Source organism: Acomys minous (genome assembly GCF_964271855.1).
Source record: "Acomys minous genome assembly, chromosome: 3".
NCBI lineage: Eukaryota > Metazoa > Chordata > Mammalia > Rodentia > Muridae > Acomys > Acomys minous.
Window position 1 is genome coordinate 27,988,830 of NC_140485.1, and position 17,410 is coordinate 28,006,239.

A 17,410-nucleotide genomic window follows, 5' to 3' on the forward strand; every position below is an offset into this window, starting at 1 on the left:
CTCCTTTCTTTCCCCCTCACACCTTCGGGTTTCTCAGCCCTAGCCGGCAGTTTAGGTTAAGGTTCTGAGGACAGCGCCCATTCCCCAGATCCTGGCAGCTCTTGCTCTGAGCAGGCAAATTAGACCCTTAAGCAAACGACCTGGCCTCACGATTCCCGTCGCGACTGTCTCAGTGACAGGTATTTCCAATTTCTTACAAAAGGCCCAACTCTGTGGCCACAAGTACCCTGAGCAAGGAGAACGCCTATTCAAGTCTGTTCTCAAAACCACTGCGCCCCACGTCTCTCTCCTCAGGACAGGCCGGGCGTTGCGGCGGAGGCTGAAACTACAAGTCCCAGAATCCCAGTGCGCACGCACACTGTCATTGTGATGCTCCTTTCCCGGTAACTCGCCCTCTCAGGCAAACCTGAAGATAGCGGCAATTCTCCGGTGGGGGGCGGAGACGCTCTCGGCTCAATTCTCCGCCCCCTTCCTGATAGGCAATGGGACTAGCCAACCGACGCCACGGGCTGGGAACGTGCGCCCCAATCAGCACCCGCGGCGGAGAGGTGGGCGGTGCGCGCTGGCGGGGCAGGTGGGCTAGGCTGTGCGGCTTGCGGGGGGAGAGTAACGTCGGGCCGGGTCAGCGGGCGCTGCAGTAGTCGCCGCTGCGGCGATGGGAGCGGTGGGGACGAGGCGGCGGCGGCGGCGGCAGGAGGAGGAGCAGGGGCTGGCACGAGAGCAGCGGCCCGGGGCAGCCTGCGGCAACACCCGCAGCCGCCGCCGCCGCCTTTAGACGCGGACGGCACCCGAGGGTACCGCCGGCCGTCTAAGCCGCGCTCAGGTCCCGCCGCAGTGGGCGGCGGGGGATGGGCAGGCGGCGGCGGGCCCGCCTGCTGAGCGGTGACTCCCGCCGGGACGGACCCTGAGCGGGACCCCAGTCCTCCGCCAGAGATCCTGCGTCCGCCGCGGCCCAGGTAGGACACACCCCCGAGCCCCAAGGCGTCTCCAAGTGGCTGCTCTGCGCCCGCCTCACCCCCGTTCCCAGCTCTACCGAGGCGTGGAGGGGAGGCTGCCCGCGACCCCTTGGGTCTCTGCCTACGCCCTGGGCCGATGCCAGACTCGAATTGGTCCTCGTCCCAGAGGCCGTTCTGGTTCTGCCCCATTTCCCCGGAGGCTTTGGGTGCCTTCCCTGAACTTGGAGGGTCACGAAGCTGCTTCATCTGTTTCTGTGGGTGACCCATATATCACTTGTACTCATGACTCTTATGGCTACCAGGACCGAACAGAGAGGATTCTTTTTAAATTATGAGCGTTTCATTCTACCTTGCTTTCCCCGCTGTAATGGAAGAGGGACGGGGCTACCGAATCTCTCTTCTCTGTGTGGTAACAAGGAAGGCCAGGACTTTGTGGTACAGAAGTAATGACTAAAGGGATTTGATTTGATCAAGATGCTGCTGCTGCAGCTGCTACGCTGAGATACCGAAAGCGGGACAAAAGAATCCACATACACGTACTGTCGAGTCAGAAGTTAATAATCATAGGGATGTTAGGATACTTGAGCACCCAATGAAGTTCATTTTGTTTCCATTGTGGCGCTGCCTTAGAGGTAAAAATGACATTGAGTTGTACTTTGCCTTGGATTAAAGTTGATAGGCTTCTCTCTTCCTAGCTTTGGAAGGTGCCCTTTGAACGTTGAAGAGGCCAGATTTATTTTAATCTGTATATAACGGGAAGATGTGATTTAGTAGAATTGAATGTGTGTGGAAGCATATGTTATGAATGGACATATGTGTGTACTCAAACTCAAATACAGGGAGGATTCAGGCTGTGTTTTGTTAGTCTTTCGTTTTGAGCCATTGACAGTTGCAGTGACATTAAACGTGGACTTGCCGGGATAAACTGCAAAGATGTATCTATTTTCTTTTAGCTAAGTGGACTAGAATAACATTCATTTAGGGGATTTTAAAAAAAAAGGATTTTTAAAGTATCGAGTGGGTCGAATACATTTTGTCTTGCCACATTAAAGAAGCTTTAATGATGACAGATACACAACAGTATGATATCTTGGATAATCTATCCTGACTTGGGTTGTGGTCTATTAAAAATTAAAACATAGTGAAAGAAATCTTTAATGCAGAGGCTTATATTTCCTGTATGATGAATTTTTATGAAGATACCAGAGGGGATGTTTGAAGCACGATTACAAAGGAAAGTTTCTCTAATAGTTTAACTTCATAATGGAGCATTAGAAACTGATTTTTCTCTCAGCTATGGACACATAATAGGCATTAGGGCTCATACATAACTTTATTTATAATTTCAAACAACTTAATTTTGAGTAGGGAATATATCTTGTTCATCATCCTTTATGGTTCATATATCATTGAATTCTGTATTGTATATGACTTCATATTTTTAATTAAGTATTGGTTATTTTAATACCTCAAGAAAGCTGAGCAAATTGAACTCAATTATGTAGGACTTCATATATCTTTAAATGTCATGTTCTAATTGAAGTTCGTATAATTTAGACAATTTTAGGGAGCAATTTACACATGAAGATGCATTAAAAATGCGACAGTCATGGATTATTTAAGAGCTGCTGCTAGAGTTATTTATTTTTATTTTGTGTGTATCAGTGTTTTGCTTGAATATGTGTGCAGTGATAACCTATTGGTTTTTCAAAGTATGTGTTATACAGCTGAGTTAGGTCTGATCATGGAATTTAAGTTTGATTTTGTGGTGAGCAGGAAGTTCTTTGTATGTTATACAGCTTTTACAAGTAATACCTATGGATGATATTGCTTTGTTGTATAGAGGTAGACTTACTATGTCGTCCAAGCTGGTCTTGAAATCTTTCTGCTTCAGCCTTCCAAGTGCTGCAATTACAGAAGTTAAGTATCATTTTTATGCTGTGCTTGGTTTCAAACATCCTGGGTAAGCACTCTATCAATTGAGCCATATCCCCAGGCTGGCCTGGGTTTGTGATTTGCCTGTGTTTGTCTCTAGGGTAACTAGGATTGCAAGCATACACCATCATACCCAGTTCATTAATCTTTTTCTTTCTTTTTTAAATGTGTATGTTTGTTTTGCCTTCATATATGTAATTGCACTGTGTGAATGCTGCCTGATGTTTATGGAGACTTGAAGAAGGTGCTATATTCCCTGGCACTTGATTTATTGATGATTGTAAGCTGCCGTGCCAGTCCTGGGAATTGAACCCAGGTCCTTTGGAAGAGAAGACAGTGCTCTTAACCACTGACACATCTCTTTAGCCCTCATTTATCTTTTCACACTTCCTTTTAAAAAAAAAAACTTTGTTCTACTTCAAAATAATTACCTTAAAAAATAAAGTTATGTTGTTTTCCTTATATAAGTCCTGTGATCATCTCAATACTGTATTTTTGTTAATATTTGTCTATACCTTTATGCCTGTGTTGTATATTATGAAGCACGTTTATACAGTTTCTTTTTTGGTCCACTAAGTATCTCAGCTTATACAGTATCTAAAAATTTTTTAAAAATTGTGTTTATTTATTATTTATACAGTATCCTGCCCGTGTGTGTGCCTGCATGCCAGAAGAGGGCACCAGATCTCAATATAGATGATTGTGAACCACCATGTGGTTGCTGGGAACTGAACTCGGACCTTTGGAAGAACAGACAGTGCTCTTAACCTCTGAGCCATCTCTCCAGCCCTAAAAATTGTTTTATTAATATTTTCAATAACTAGTAAGGCAGAGATAAAAGAAGAAAAATATGAAAAAGAAAAGCCAAAGAGAAAAGTGTGAAGTGTATTGATAATGATACTTAATTTTTAAAAAATCTGGATGCTAAATTACATGGCAAACTAGATTAGGCTTTTTTTTTTTCTGTTGGACTTTCATGGCATTTTAATAAATTCAGTATATCCAGGCCTGGAGAGATGGCTCGGTGTTTAAGAGCGCTTGCTGTTCTTGCAGAAGACCTGGGCTCAGTTTTCAGCAACCACTTGGTGGCTCACGGTTATCCATTGCTTCAGGTCCAGGGGGCCTGATGCTGCCTTCTGACCTCCAAGGCACCAGACTCACAGGTGCACAGACATACATGCAGGCAAAACAATCATACATGTCATCTCCTTTAGTTATTGTAACAGCTGCTTATACCTATTATTTAAATACTTGCTAAGAACTTCTATAGGTTACAGATTGAGCAGTAGACAAAACTTCACTTTTTGGAGGCGGGCCAGGGCGACTGGATGGACAGGGATTCTTTGTGTAGCCTTGGGTGTCCTGGACTTGCTTTGTAGACCAGGTTGGCTTTGAACTCACAGGGATCCACCTGCCTCTGCATCCCTGAGTGCTGGAATTCCAGGCGTGTGCCACTGTGTCTGACTCAAAACTTCACTTTTGAGTTTATCATAGAACCAGAAACCTGTAGAAACAGTTGATTATACGAATTTCAAGCATTATGAAAAGTGTAGACATGAGCAGGTAATTTCCAGAGATGTTTTGTTTTATTAACCTAACTTATTCTCTGTTCTCTATTAGCTTCAAAGGTTGGTGGAAATATTTTGACTCTAATTAAAAATAAATGTATTTATATAAAAAAGTAGTAAAAACATTGCACATATAACATTATGTGTTACTCAGACGTTGTATATCTGTAACAAACAGGAGAAAAACAAAGAAAGGAAACATTTTGTTTCATAGTTTTGAGGTTTTTACCCACTGTGGCAGGGAAGGCATGATGGAACAGATCAGCTCACTTCATGTCATCTGGGAAGCACAGAAAATACCTGTGAGTCTCAGGCTCTCAGAGGTACCTAGAGGTTTACGTTACTAGTCTCCCGAGCACTTCTTAGTTCAGTCAAGTTGGCAATCAGGATTAATTCTTACAACAAGTCCACTTCCTGTTAACTGGACATTCACCTCTTCTCCCTCCCTCCCTCCCTCCCTCCCTCCCTCCCTCTCTCTCTCTCTCTCTCTCTCCCCGCCCCCTCGTCTCTGTCTCTCTGTCTCTCTCTCTCACACACACACACAAACACACACACACACATACACACAGTGGTCAGTATGGCTGAATGTGAGAGGCACTTGTTAAACTAACTGTGCACTAGTAAGGCACTCGGGAGCTATCTTCCCAAAGCAAGGTCCTTAGAATGAATTAAAACTTATACAAGCTCAGTCTTCAACGGATGAGAGCTGCTGTGCAATTTTTTTCAAGGTCTGATTATTTATTTATATTGCTTATTCTTAAAGACTCTATATTGACTGGACTCACACGTAGAAGCCCTTAGTGAGACAGCCTACATCTCCTGACAGTGTTTCCAGCATATTTCTCTGGCTTCTTTTATTCTCTTGGCCAAATATTTAGCATATTCTGCAAGCCTCATTTTTCTTGGCGTGTTGTTTCTTTAGAGCAATACATTGTCATTTGTGTTGCAGGACACCTGGAATAAGAAGACACCTAATCTTGGTGACTTTTTTTTTTTTTTTTGGTTTTGGCTTTTTTGGCTTTTCAAGACAGGGTTTCTCTGTGTAGCCTTGGCTGTCCTGGACTCCCTTTGTAGACCAGGCTGGCCTCGAACGCACAGCGATCCACCTGCCTCTGCCTCCCAAGTGCTGGGATTAAAGGCATACACTACCAAGCTTGTCGCTTAATGACTTCTTAATGCTATATTGGCAGACATCATCTTTAGAGAGATTGAAAGTTTTTTGGATTTTGGTAACTGTTTTGGGCCCTAACTTGAGGCATGCTATATGTCAGTGTAGGAGCATCCTTCCCTCTTTAAAAAAAAAAAAAAAAAAATCTGGGCTGGGAACACTCAGATTCGCATCCATAAAAGACTTAGGTTTCTCCCTCCAGTTCTCCTTGGTTTATAGTAAGAATGCCTATTACTCAACAGCGGGCACACTCTGTCAAGGGGGGGGTGTGTGTGTGTCAGGATTCCTTGTCAGTTCTACCACTAGTTCAGAGCACATAACCAACTCTTCATGCAGAATGTCAACAGTATAGTCCATGATCCTGTCCAAGCCTCATGACCATAGTGTCTATGGCATAGTTCTAATCTGTCTTCATTCCTGTTAGCATTCTGATGTGAGCTATCAAAACCTCCCATTCAGTTCTGTGTACAGCATTCATCTCAGGCCTTCTCTAGCCTGCTTTTCCAGACTTGTCCCTCATACCAGTTCCAAAAGATTCTAAACCACATGGTCAAGTTAAGAACAACCCCACTTCCCGGCTGTATCAGTTTCCTGTACTAGACAAGACAGTTCATCACCATGGCAGAATGATTGACACAAACAACTTAAGGAGGAATGACTTATTTTGCCCAGTGGTTATCATGCCAGAGAAGGTTGACAGAGCTAAGCTCACGTTCTGGTGGTCAGGAAATAGAGAGAGAATGCCTCCACTTGCAAGGACTTTCATCTGGTCCCCTTTTATTTCATCCAGGCTTCATCTATGGGCTGATGTTTCCCACATCCATAGCAGGTGCTCCACCCTCCTTGGAATCTCTGTCACACTGACTTCCTAGGTGCTTCCTGATACAACCACACTGACAGAATTAGCCAGCACACCTTGAAACAGCTTTAGAGAAAAGCTTTTCAGTGACTCTAGAACACTTAACACCCTTCAACCTCCAGTATTTCCTTTTCCACTTTAATATCATTTGCGTCTATTAACTTCTCTGTCCCTCTTTCTTAATCTCACTTTTCCCCTTTAATGGGCTCCAAAGAAAGTAAAAGAAATGATTTTAAAAATGGGAAGATGACATGGTTACAGTAACTGAAAACAGAATAAAACAGACAGAACTACAGAAATTAAAGGATGACTGATCTTCATTGCTCTCCCTGGATTGTGGTTATATGTGTGCTAGCTCTTCAGTTTTATCCCGCAGCACCCTGATGCTTGTACATTTAATTTCTTCTTCTTCTTTTTCCATTTGATTTCTTTTTTTCTCTGTTTTTCATTTGCCACCCACCCCAACAAGATACATTCATTTCCTTTTGGATAATTCCCTTTTCTGTGTCTTCAAGCTCACCGATCTCCGGGTGAGACTTCTGTACACGGGTGTTTCTAGTTCCTGGCAAGGTGACATTAAAATCAGCTGCAGTAAACCAACTCTTAGATTTGTTGATTATTGATATTGTTTTGTTTATATTTCATTAATTATGGCTCTAATTTTATTCTTTTTGCCATCTATTGAATTTGGGTTTGGTTTGTTGTTGTTTTTGCAAATTCTTTTTTTTTTTTTTAACAAACACTTATTGAAATTGTTTATTAAGAACCACAGAAAGTGGTATGTAAACTTCATACATAAACATGAATGACAGAGCCTCTGCCCTTTGGGAGACATGGAAGGGAATACAGTAAAACTTTCAATTATACCCCAATAAGCCAGGAATAAAAAAAAAAAAATAGGAGTGGTTTTTTGTCTTTGTTTTTGTTTTTGTTTTGTTTTGTTTTTGTTTTTCAAGACAACATTTCTCTGTGTGACAGCTCTGGCTGTCCTGGATTCTCTTTGTAGACCAGGCTGGCCTCGAACTCACAGAGATCTGCCTGCCTCTGCCTCCAGAGTGCTGGGATTAAAGGCGTGCACCACCACGCCAGGCATGTGCCTTTTGTTTGTTTGTTTGGGTTTTTTGTTTTTTTTTTTTTTGAGACATAAGGAGATCTTGGGGCTCAGAGAGGATTACTAGCTCTTTTTCTTAACTTCCCATTCTCTCCAACCCCAAAGCTCCACTGAGCCCCGGCTGTTCACCTCCTCCCACTCCATTCAACCTTCTTCCTCCTTCACAAAGATATTCTCTGTGCAATAGGAAAGATGGCCACCGGAAGCCTCCAACTGTATCTTTCCAGCCCTGTGACCCACCAGGCAAGATTTGTTTCAAAATTTCAAACAACAAATTTCCAGAGAATGGCTCTGCCTGGGTCGCGTTCTCTTGTGGTGTGAATGTAAAATGCCTTCTTGTGTTTGCACGTCTAGTCCGTAGCTGAGGGAGGGCTATGAGGTGATAAGGCTCAGCTTGAGGAAATGGGTTGACAGGGATGGGGTTCTTAGCCACAGCCCTATTTGCTGTCTGTTTTTGCAAATTCTTGAATTGCAACATTGTTGTTTACTAGTATGCTACCTGATTTTTTGCCTGCATGTATGTCTGTGTGAGAGTGTCAGAGCCCCTGAAACAAGAGTTAAAGATGGTTGTGAGCTGCCATGTGGGTGTTAGGAATTGAACCCAGGCCCTCTGGAAGAACAGCTAGTGCTATAAACTTCCTTCTTAGAACTATTTTTTTAAAGATCTACTTATTTATTATTATGTATACAGTGCTCTGCCTAAATGTACAACTGCACGCTAGAGGAGGGTATCAGATCTCATTATAGATGGTTGTGAGCCACCATGTGGTTGCTGGGAATTGAACTCAGGGCCTCTGGATGAGCAGTGAGTGCTCTTAACCCCTGAGCCATCTGTCCAGCCCCTCTGAGAACTGTTTTTAGTGTGTTCCTGAGGTTTTTGTTGTTGTTGTTGTTGTGTTCTCAGTTTCAGTTAATCTCAAAAATTTGATTTCTTCTTTGCCTCATTCACCATTCAGCAGTGCACTGTTTAATTTACATGGGTTTGTGTAATTAGTGGAGATTTGTTTACTGTTGATTTTGAGCTCTATTGCATTATGGTCAAATAGGATTCACAGAGTCATTTCCATTTTCCAAGTTAAGATTTGTTTGTGTCTCACTGTGTGGTCTACTTTAGAGACACATGGCCTGCTGAATAGAATATATGTTTTTTGAGCCTAGGGTAAAATATACTGTAAATATCTGTTAGGTCTATTTGATGTGTGATACCATGCAATTCTGATGCTTCTCTGGTTTTTATCCAGATGACCTGTCTTTTGGAAAAAGTAAGATATTGCAATCATCTCATGCGGTTGACTCAGAGTCAGTTTGTGTTTTTAAGCCCAGCAGTATGCTTTTAATTGGATGAGGCAGAGTTTGGTGCATATAGGTTTGGGGTGTAATGTCTTCTTGGCTAATCATTTTCTTGATCAGAGTGAAGTTTCCTTTATTTCTTCTATTGAAGTCTATTTTATTGGATCTTAGGATGGTGACACCTGTTTGCTTCCTGGTCCCAGTTGCTTGGGATGCATTTTCCCATCCTTTTTCTTTAAGGTGGAACATATCTTTCAAGGTAGTATGAGTTTCCTGTAGACTACAGAAAGATGGATTTTGTTTCTTACATGTCACGGTGGTGGGGGTGGGAAATTGAATCCACTAATATTTAATTATGAAATCTGTGTGCTGATTGCTATTGTTTTGTTGTTGTTTTGGGGGGTCTGGTTTTCTGGGGTTTTTTTTTTTTTTTTGTGGTCTTAGTCCAGTTTTTGTTTCAGTGACTATAGTTTCATTTATTTTCTTTTCAGTCTCAGCTGTACTTACTTACTTTCTTCAGTCTGAAGTATTGTTTCTAGTATTCACTGTGGGGCTGGTTTTGTGGGCATGAATTCTTGTAGCCTGTTGATACCATGAAGTTTTTCTTCAACAATATAGTTTTGCTGTGTACATTAATTTAGGTTAGCATCCATTGTTTTGTAGAACTTCAACTATATTGCTGTAGAATCTTTTGGCTTTTAAAGTTTCCCTCAAGAAGTCAACTGTTATTCTGATGGGTTTTCCTTTATATGTATGTGACTTGTGGCTTTCTCTTGGAGATTTAAGTACCTTCTCTTTGTTCTGCATATTTAGTTTTTAATTATACTATGCTGTGGGGAGTTTGTTTTCTGGTTGTCTGCTGTGTTCCTTGTATCTGTGTGAGGATGTCTTTGCTTAATTTGGAGATGTTTTCTTCTATGATCCTGTTGACAATCTGGTCTGTGCCATTTATCCAGAATGTTTCTCTTTCTGTGCCTATAACTTGAAGATTGGCCTTTTCACAGTGTCCCAAAGTTCCTTACATGCCTTTCTATTTTCTTTCTTTTTGGTTTTTCAAGACAGAGTTTCTCTGTGTAGCCTTGGCTGTCCTGGACTCACTTTGTAGACCAAGCTGGCTTCAAACTCACAACAATCCACCTGCTTCTGCCTCCGGAGAGCTGGGATTAAAGGCGTGCGCCCACCGCCCAGCTTTTTTTTCTTTCTTTCATATTGTATGTGTGAGTGGTTCAGTTCCCCTACTCCAAGTCTATGTTTTGTCTTTGTTTTAAAATTTTGTGTTCTGGGGTTCATCTAGGTGATTCTCATTGAGAGCATTTCTGTAGGATTAGTGGTTTGGAGGGAGGCATACTGGCTTGGCCTTTCATATTGTTTGTTTAGTTCAGTATTACCTGGTATGTAGACTTTTCTTGCTTGCTTGTTTGATTGAGAGTCTAGCCTGCCTCAGGCTGGGACAAGGGCTGTATGAGCAGAGCTAGGCTTGGGAGTGTGGGAGTGGTGCCTTTCTGATATGCTTATTATACCAGATATATTACTTTTTATCCATAGACTTTTTTTTTTTTACTTTACATGTCCTTCCTTCTTTCTTCTCTTCCTTCCTTCCTTCCTTCCTTCCTTCTTTCCTTCTTTCCTTCCTTCCTTCCTTCCTTCCTTCCTTCCTTCCTTCCTTTCTTTCTTTCATTTCTCTGTGTAGCCTTGGCTGTCCTGAACTCACTTTGTAGACCAGGCTGGCCTCGTCTCCAGCAATCTGCCTGCCTCTGCCTCCCTGAGTACTGGGATTAATACATGCACCACCACGCCTGTCATCTTCTAAGCCTATGCTTTTCTTCATTTTGTAAAGTGCTAGCCGGGCATGGTGGCGCATGCCTGTAATCCCAGCACTTGGGAGGCAGAGGCAGGTGGATCGCTGTGAGTTCGAGGCCAGCCTGGTCTACAAAGTGACTCCAGGACAGCCAAGGCTAACACAGAGAGACCTTGTCTCAAAAAACCAAAAAATAAAATAAAATAAAAGTAAAATGCTGAATGTACTTATAATAGCTATTTTTAAATCCTTATCCACCAATTTTATGTGTGCTTGTTCAGTCTGGTTGGTATTTCCCTTTGTTTACATCCCTGGTAGTTTTTGAGTGGGTATGAGACGTTATGATTTTATGTTGTTATGTTCTGTTTTCATTTATTTCTTTTTTGAAACTTTCTTTAAATAGTTTGGAATTTTATTTTGGTATACAGTTAAGTTATTTGAAAATATTTGCATGCATGTATCCAAGGCCCTTATTCATACCCTGTGTGAGAGTGAAGCTATCCTCCTGCCCCTTTCCAGTAGGTTTTGGCCTTATAACTCACATTATAACATGCACTGGTAAGTATTCAGCCAAAGCTTCATGGAAGGGCCTCTGCAGCTCTTCAGAGCTTGCCATCTGTGCACCTCTGGCCAGCAAACCTTTGCTTACTTGACCCTTCCCTAACTCAGCTCTGCAGTCAGTGAGACAGACCTCTGGGCTCTGTTGTGCTTTCCATGCGGGCAGTGGCAGAGCTCGCTTCGTTTACCTGCCTTTTCTCGTGGATCTCTGTGCTGTGTTGCCTCTTGTCTGATTTCTGAAACCTGCTGTTTTATATATTTTGTGTGCTTTTCTAGTTGGTTAGTAAGGTAAATCTGGCTCCTTTTTTTTTTTTTTATTGTGGCCAGGATTTGAAGTGGTAAGGTGGGTGTATTTAAATCTCAAAGAAAGAGAAGTCATGAACAACCCACTTATACTCTCACTGGAAATACATATATTATGCCTATGCCCAAATATAGCTTCAAGTATATTCCCTCATCTTTAAATGCATCAAAGACCTTTTCTAATGAGTCATTTTAACATTGTATTCATTGACATTAAAATCGTAGGTAAAAATAATTTTCTTATATTTTCTCTTAAAAAGTAGAGTCTTATATAAATTATATATGACACTTACAAAACCATGCTATATATTTAGTGATTTAGCTAGCATATATTCAATGTATAGAAGTTCATCACTGCAGCCTGTCTAAATAATAATAGTCTCCTACTGAATTCTTGCTCTGGAGTCATTCACAGATGGATGCCCCTAGCCTTCTCAAAACCAAGTGAAATCCATGTAATTAGCCAATTGTCTTTTAATGAGGGAGGAGAGTTTTTGTGATAGGATCCCACTCTATATAGTGAGATCTCCTTTAACTCATAACCTTCTACCTTAGACTCTTGAATACTATGCTGAATTATAGACATATACCATCATGCTCAATTTTATTTTTATTGGTTTAATTAGTCTCTAAAATGGCACTTCAGTTAAAATGACATTTTCATAAATGCTTGATTTTGGTTGATCTGTCGCACACATACACTTGCTTACTCTCCATCTCCCGCCTCCCCTGCTTCCATTTCTATCCTCCCACCCCCAAATTCTTCCTTCTACCTTCCTCTTCCATACTCTGCTGCCTTTCCCACCCACTGCATTAAAGCCTCCATTTTCCATTTTTCATGTGCTGTCTTCTGTTTTTCTGGCCTGTACACAGACACACTTACATAAACATACATACAAACATTTAAGGCCAGGATCCACATATGAGAGAGAACATGTGGTACTTGCCTTTTTGACAGATTACCTCAATATAATATTTCCCAGAACCTTCTATATTCTTACAAATTTAACAATTTGTTTTTCTTTATAGATGGGTAAAATTCCATTGTGCATATGTACCATGTTTTTATTATTCATCTGTTGATGTGTATGGAGGCTGAATCCATTCCCTTTCTGTTGTAAATAGAGCAGCAATAAACTTGGATAGGCAATTACAGTATGTGCGCTGAAGTGGTCTAGCCGGTACATATGGGAGCTCCGTTTTTAGCTTTTTATAAAACCTCCCCACTGATTTCCATGGTAGCTGCAGTAGTTTACAGTCACACCCTGCCAGCAGTGAGTAAGGATTGCCCTTGCTCACAAACTCTCCAGCACTTACTGTTATTTGTTTTCGTGATAGTATTCTTACTGGGGTGCAATAGAATCTCAGAGTAGTTTAATTTGCCTTCCCTGATGGCTAAGGATGTTGAACACTTTAAAATATATACATTATCCATTTGTATGTCTTCTTGTGAAAACTATTTCATTGTCTGGTGTCTGTTTTTTGTTGATTTGTTTTGCTTTTTTTGTTGTTTATTTGTTTTATGAGGTTTGAAACAGGCTATTCTGGAATTCCGTATGCAGACCAGGCTGGCCTTGGACTCTCAGAGAGCTGCCTGTCTCTGCCTCCTGAGTGCTGGGATTTAAAAAAAAAAAATTGTGTGTGTGTGTGTGTGTGTGTGTATTTGTGTGTCTGCGTGTGTTTGTGTTGTGTGTGAATACCTGTGTGTGAGAGCCTGTTGAAACCAAAAGAAGATGTTGGATCTGTGGAGATAGAGCTGTGAGCTGCTGGATGTAGGAGCTGGGATTCAAACTCTGATTCTCTGGAAGAGCAGCAAGCACTTTTAGTTGCTCAACAGTCTGCTTTTGTCTGTTTGTTTTAAAGATTTATTTATTTATTTACTTATTATAGTGCTTTGTCTGCATGTGTGCCTGCCAGATCTCATTATAAGTGGTTGTGAGCCACCACGAAGTTGCTGGGAATTGAATTCAGGACCTCTGAAAAAGCAGCCAGTATGCCTTCTTCTGCACCCCCGCCCCAAGACAGGTTTCTCTGTGTAGCCTTGGCTGTCCTGGACTTGCTTTGTAGGCCAGGCTCGCCTTGAACTCATAGCAATCCACCTGCCTCTGCTTCCTGAGTGCTGGAATTAAAGGCATGTGCCATCATGACTGGCGGAAAAGCAGCCAATGTTCTTAACATCTCCAGCCCTGTGTTTTGTTTGTTTGTTTGTTTGAAATTTAACTTTTGCTGTTCTTTACATAGTCTAGATAGTAATTCCTTGTCTGAAGTAGAACTGGCAAAGATTTCCTCCCATAGCCTATTTGCTCATGCCGTTGATGATTTTTTTGCTGTGTAGATGTCATGTAATACTTTTTGTCAATTCTGTGGTTATTTCTTGTGCCATTTGGGCTTCTGTTCAGAAAGTTCTTGCCTATACCTATATCCTGAACTCCCCTAGGAGGCTCATCCTTTCAGGTTTTAAATTAAGGTCTTTGATCCACTTTAAATTAATTTTTGTGCAGACACACACACACACACACACACACACACACAGAGATAGACAGACACTAAGAGAGTCTGCTTTCATTCCATTCTGCAGGTGTTACCCAGTTTTGCCAGCACCATTTATTGAACAAGCTGTCTTTTTTTCCCAGTGTTTATTTTTTATAAGGAATTTTTTACTTTTAAAAAATAGTTATATTTTTAAAAATTTTTTTTTAATTTTTTTTTTTTTTTTGTAAAAAATTAGGTGAAATTAGGTGTGCAAGCCAGGTGTGGTGGTGCATACCTTTAATCCCAGCACTCAGGTAGGAGGCAGAGGCAGGAGGATCACTGTGAGTTCAGGGCTAGCCTGGTCTACAAAGCAAGCCCAGGACAGCCAAGGCTACACAGAGAAACCCTGTCTCAAAACAAGAACTTCTTTTTCTTTCTTTTTAATTTAATTTTTTATTTTTTGAGATAGGGTTTCTCTGTGTAGCCTTGACTGTCCTGACTCACTTTGTAGACCAGGCTGGCCTCAAACTCACAGAGATCTCCTGTCTCTGCCTTCCCAAGTGCAAGAACTTCTTTTTTATTTAGCAAATTTAATTATTTTCCCATGCACTTTTATGTTATCTTTGTTTGCTCTTCTATGTATTTACTTACCTCCTGCCTTAGGTGTCTGTTGCTGTGATAAAGCATCATGACCTTGGGGAGGATGGGTTTATTGGTCTTATATTTCCACATCACAGTCTATCTTTGAAGAACATCAGTACAGGAACTGGAGGTAGGAACTGAGCAGAAGCCATGGAGGAATAGTTCTTACTGGTTTGTACTCCATGGCTTGCTTGCGCAGCCTACTCTCTTAAACAACCTAGATCACCTGCCCAGAGATAGCACCACTCCCAGTGGGTTGGGCCTTCCCCATCAGTCATTAAGAAAATGCTCCGCAGACTTGCTTACAGACAATTTGATACATTTTTTTTCAGTTAAGGTTCCTCTTTCCAGATAACTCTAATTTGTGTCAAGTTGACAAAAAACTAACCAGGACACTTCCACAAAACAAACTATCCCAAAATTTAGAAACTAAATTAATACTTAGTTCTTGAGTTGGCAAACTAACTGGGCTTAGCTGAATTATTATTGGTCTTGTTTAAGTTTTCTTTCTCTCCTTTCCGCCACCCCCCCCCCTTTGGTTTTTCAAGACAGGATTTCTCTGTGTAGCCTTGATTGTCCTGGACTCACTTTTGTAGACCAGGCTGGCTTCCAGCTCCCAGCAGTCCCCCTGCCTCTGCTTCCCTGAGTGCTTGGATTACAGGCATACACTACCACCGCCTGGCTTGTCTAAGTTTTCTTAGGGAGGCAGTGCTAGCTTTGGTTTCTTTTCGTGAGTGTGGATTCCAAAAGTAATCAGGACTGAAATGATTTTAAGCTTCTGGGCAACAAAGCAAGTCTTGTGACCAACTCCAGTTTCATCTAATTTTGTGAGAAGGTCATATTGTAAAGAGATGTAAGTGGAGGGGAACATGAACGTTTTGCATACTTCTTATCTTCTTTCTGTTGTAGCTAAGCTGTGTTGTATTATTATCATAGTCCATGTTATCCTCTTCTGTTTTGAATTGCTACATTCAACTTTTGTTGTTTGTTGTTGTTGTTTTTAGAGACACAGTTTCTCAGTATAGCCCTGGCCATAGACCAGGCTGGCCTTGAACTCACAGGGATCTGCCTCTGTCTGCCTCCTGAGTGCTGGGATTAAAGGCATACACCACCATGCTGCTATGTGCATTTTTTTTCATGTCAGCTGCTAAATTAGGTTGACTATGTATAAGACATGCCAATCTATCATCCACTAGCATGCTTTAGAAATTTTTTTATTGATTCTTTGTGAGTTTCACATCATGCACCCTAGACCCACTCGTTTGATATTTGCCCTTCACCCTTGCACCCTCAAAACAAAACACCAAACCAAAACATACAAAGGAACAACAAAAAAGCCAAAAACAAACAAAACAAACAAAACCCCAAGGCATAGAAAACATCTGGTTGTGGAAGCTGTCGTATGTCTCAGTGTGTCCTACTCCCCTCTGTCCACACATCTTCACTTGCAAATGTTCGTTGCAGTGAGACATTGGTCTGGCTGGAGGTCTCTGGCTTCTGTGACACCATCAATAATGAATCCTTTCCTGGCCTCCTCCCAGCTTTCCTGTTGTTGTCCTGTGTCATCCTGTAGGTTTGGATCAGCAGGATGGCTCTCTTCTCACGTGTCCCAACCATTTGAAGATGATATAGATTTTGGGATAGGGCAATTCAAAGTCCTGGATCTGGTCCTGGGTGGTAGCTGAGATGGCCAGTTTGCTGCCTCTTCCTTATCTCCACCACCAAGTTAAACTCTCCAGTGCTGCTCCAGCTAGGCCACCAAACGCTGCCATCTGCAAGAGGCAGGATCTACTCTCATGCCCTTGGGGCTGGCGTATCCACACTACACCTTCAGAGTCAGCGCCACTGTCCTGCCCAGCCATGGTGTGAGGCCCCCTCTCTGAAGTGCTGTATACAACCTGTGAGGGGCTGAGCCAGCTCTCTGGCTCTCACACTGTCAGCATTGGCTCACCTGTGCCTTCACCCTCAGGGCCAGCTCTACTATGTTGCACATGTGAGGTTCAGGGCTCCACTCTCCTGAGTGGAACAGCTAGTGAGGGGCCAAGTTAGCTCTCCTGTTCTCATAACTTCTGGGCCAGCTCTTCCAGCTACCACATGTGGCAGAGGTGGAGGGTGGAGGGCATCGCTCCCAAACCCATGTCGCCTCACTCAGATGAGTGGCGGGCCAGCTCTTATGTGCTCTTGCTCTCAGGGCTGGCTCACTGCACCCCTTCCACCAGAGGCAACTTTACCCTGCTGCCAGGTAAGGTGCAGGGCCAGCTCTCCCAAGGGCTTCTGTGTGGGCCCCAGGGTATCTACATAATCCCTGGGGCCCTGTTGGCTGCCCAACCAAGGACATCCCCATTTTTTTCTAGTAATATGAGCCATAAACACATGGATCCCTGCCACTGTGTAGTCAAAGACCCAGATGTGGCCTGCAGCAGCAGCTCAGGCTAGGATCTCACCATGGCCCCACGTGGCAAGGCTGGCCACTCAGAGCAGGCTACTCTTCTCTACCCTCAGGTCTCCACTTCATCATGTTCAAGCTACTCCACACACTCCCAGCCCACATCTGTACATTGTGGTGGCTCCCACTGAATGCTTGCCATGCAGCTGGTTGGCCCCATTGTGTGGCTTGGCTGCAAGCAGGTATCTAAGGCCTGCTGTGCTGTGAGCAGAAGAGCAGGTCTGTGGTCGATAGGTCTCTGTCTGTTTTCCTCCTCCCTCAATGCACTGCCTGGGTTTGACTTGATTTGGTTTTTATGTGTCCT

The 17,410-nt window shown here is 42.6% G+C and overlaps 1 protein-coding gene across 7 annotated transcripts in view; it reads left to right on the forward strand.

The window, feature by feature from the left end:
• The first annotated feature begins 394 nt into the window (after positions 1 to 394).
• Positions 395 to 17,410, forward strand: part of TTBK2 (tau tubulin kinase 2) — a 123,925-nt gene continuing 106,909 nt past the window's right edge. For 4 of the 7 annotated variants that reach the window (XR_014778116.1, XM_084776290.1, XM_084776297.1 and 1 more), the window contains exon 1: positions 395 to 548. Coding sequence is in view for 3 of the 7 variants with exons in the window: in XM_084776290.1 (XP_084632416.1) it covers positions 483 to 548 (66 nt within the window). In the remaining 4 variants the exon portion in view is untranslated. Of the gene's footprint in view, positions 549 to 584; positions 957 to 17,410 lie in introns of those variants that run through there. The other 3 variants (XM_084776294.1, XM_084776293.1, XM_084776295.1) reach the window with 2 other exon arrangements.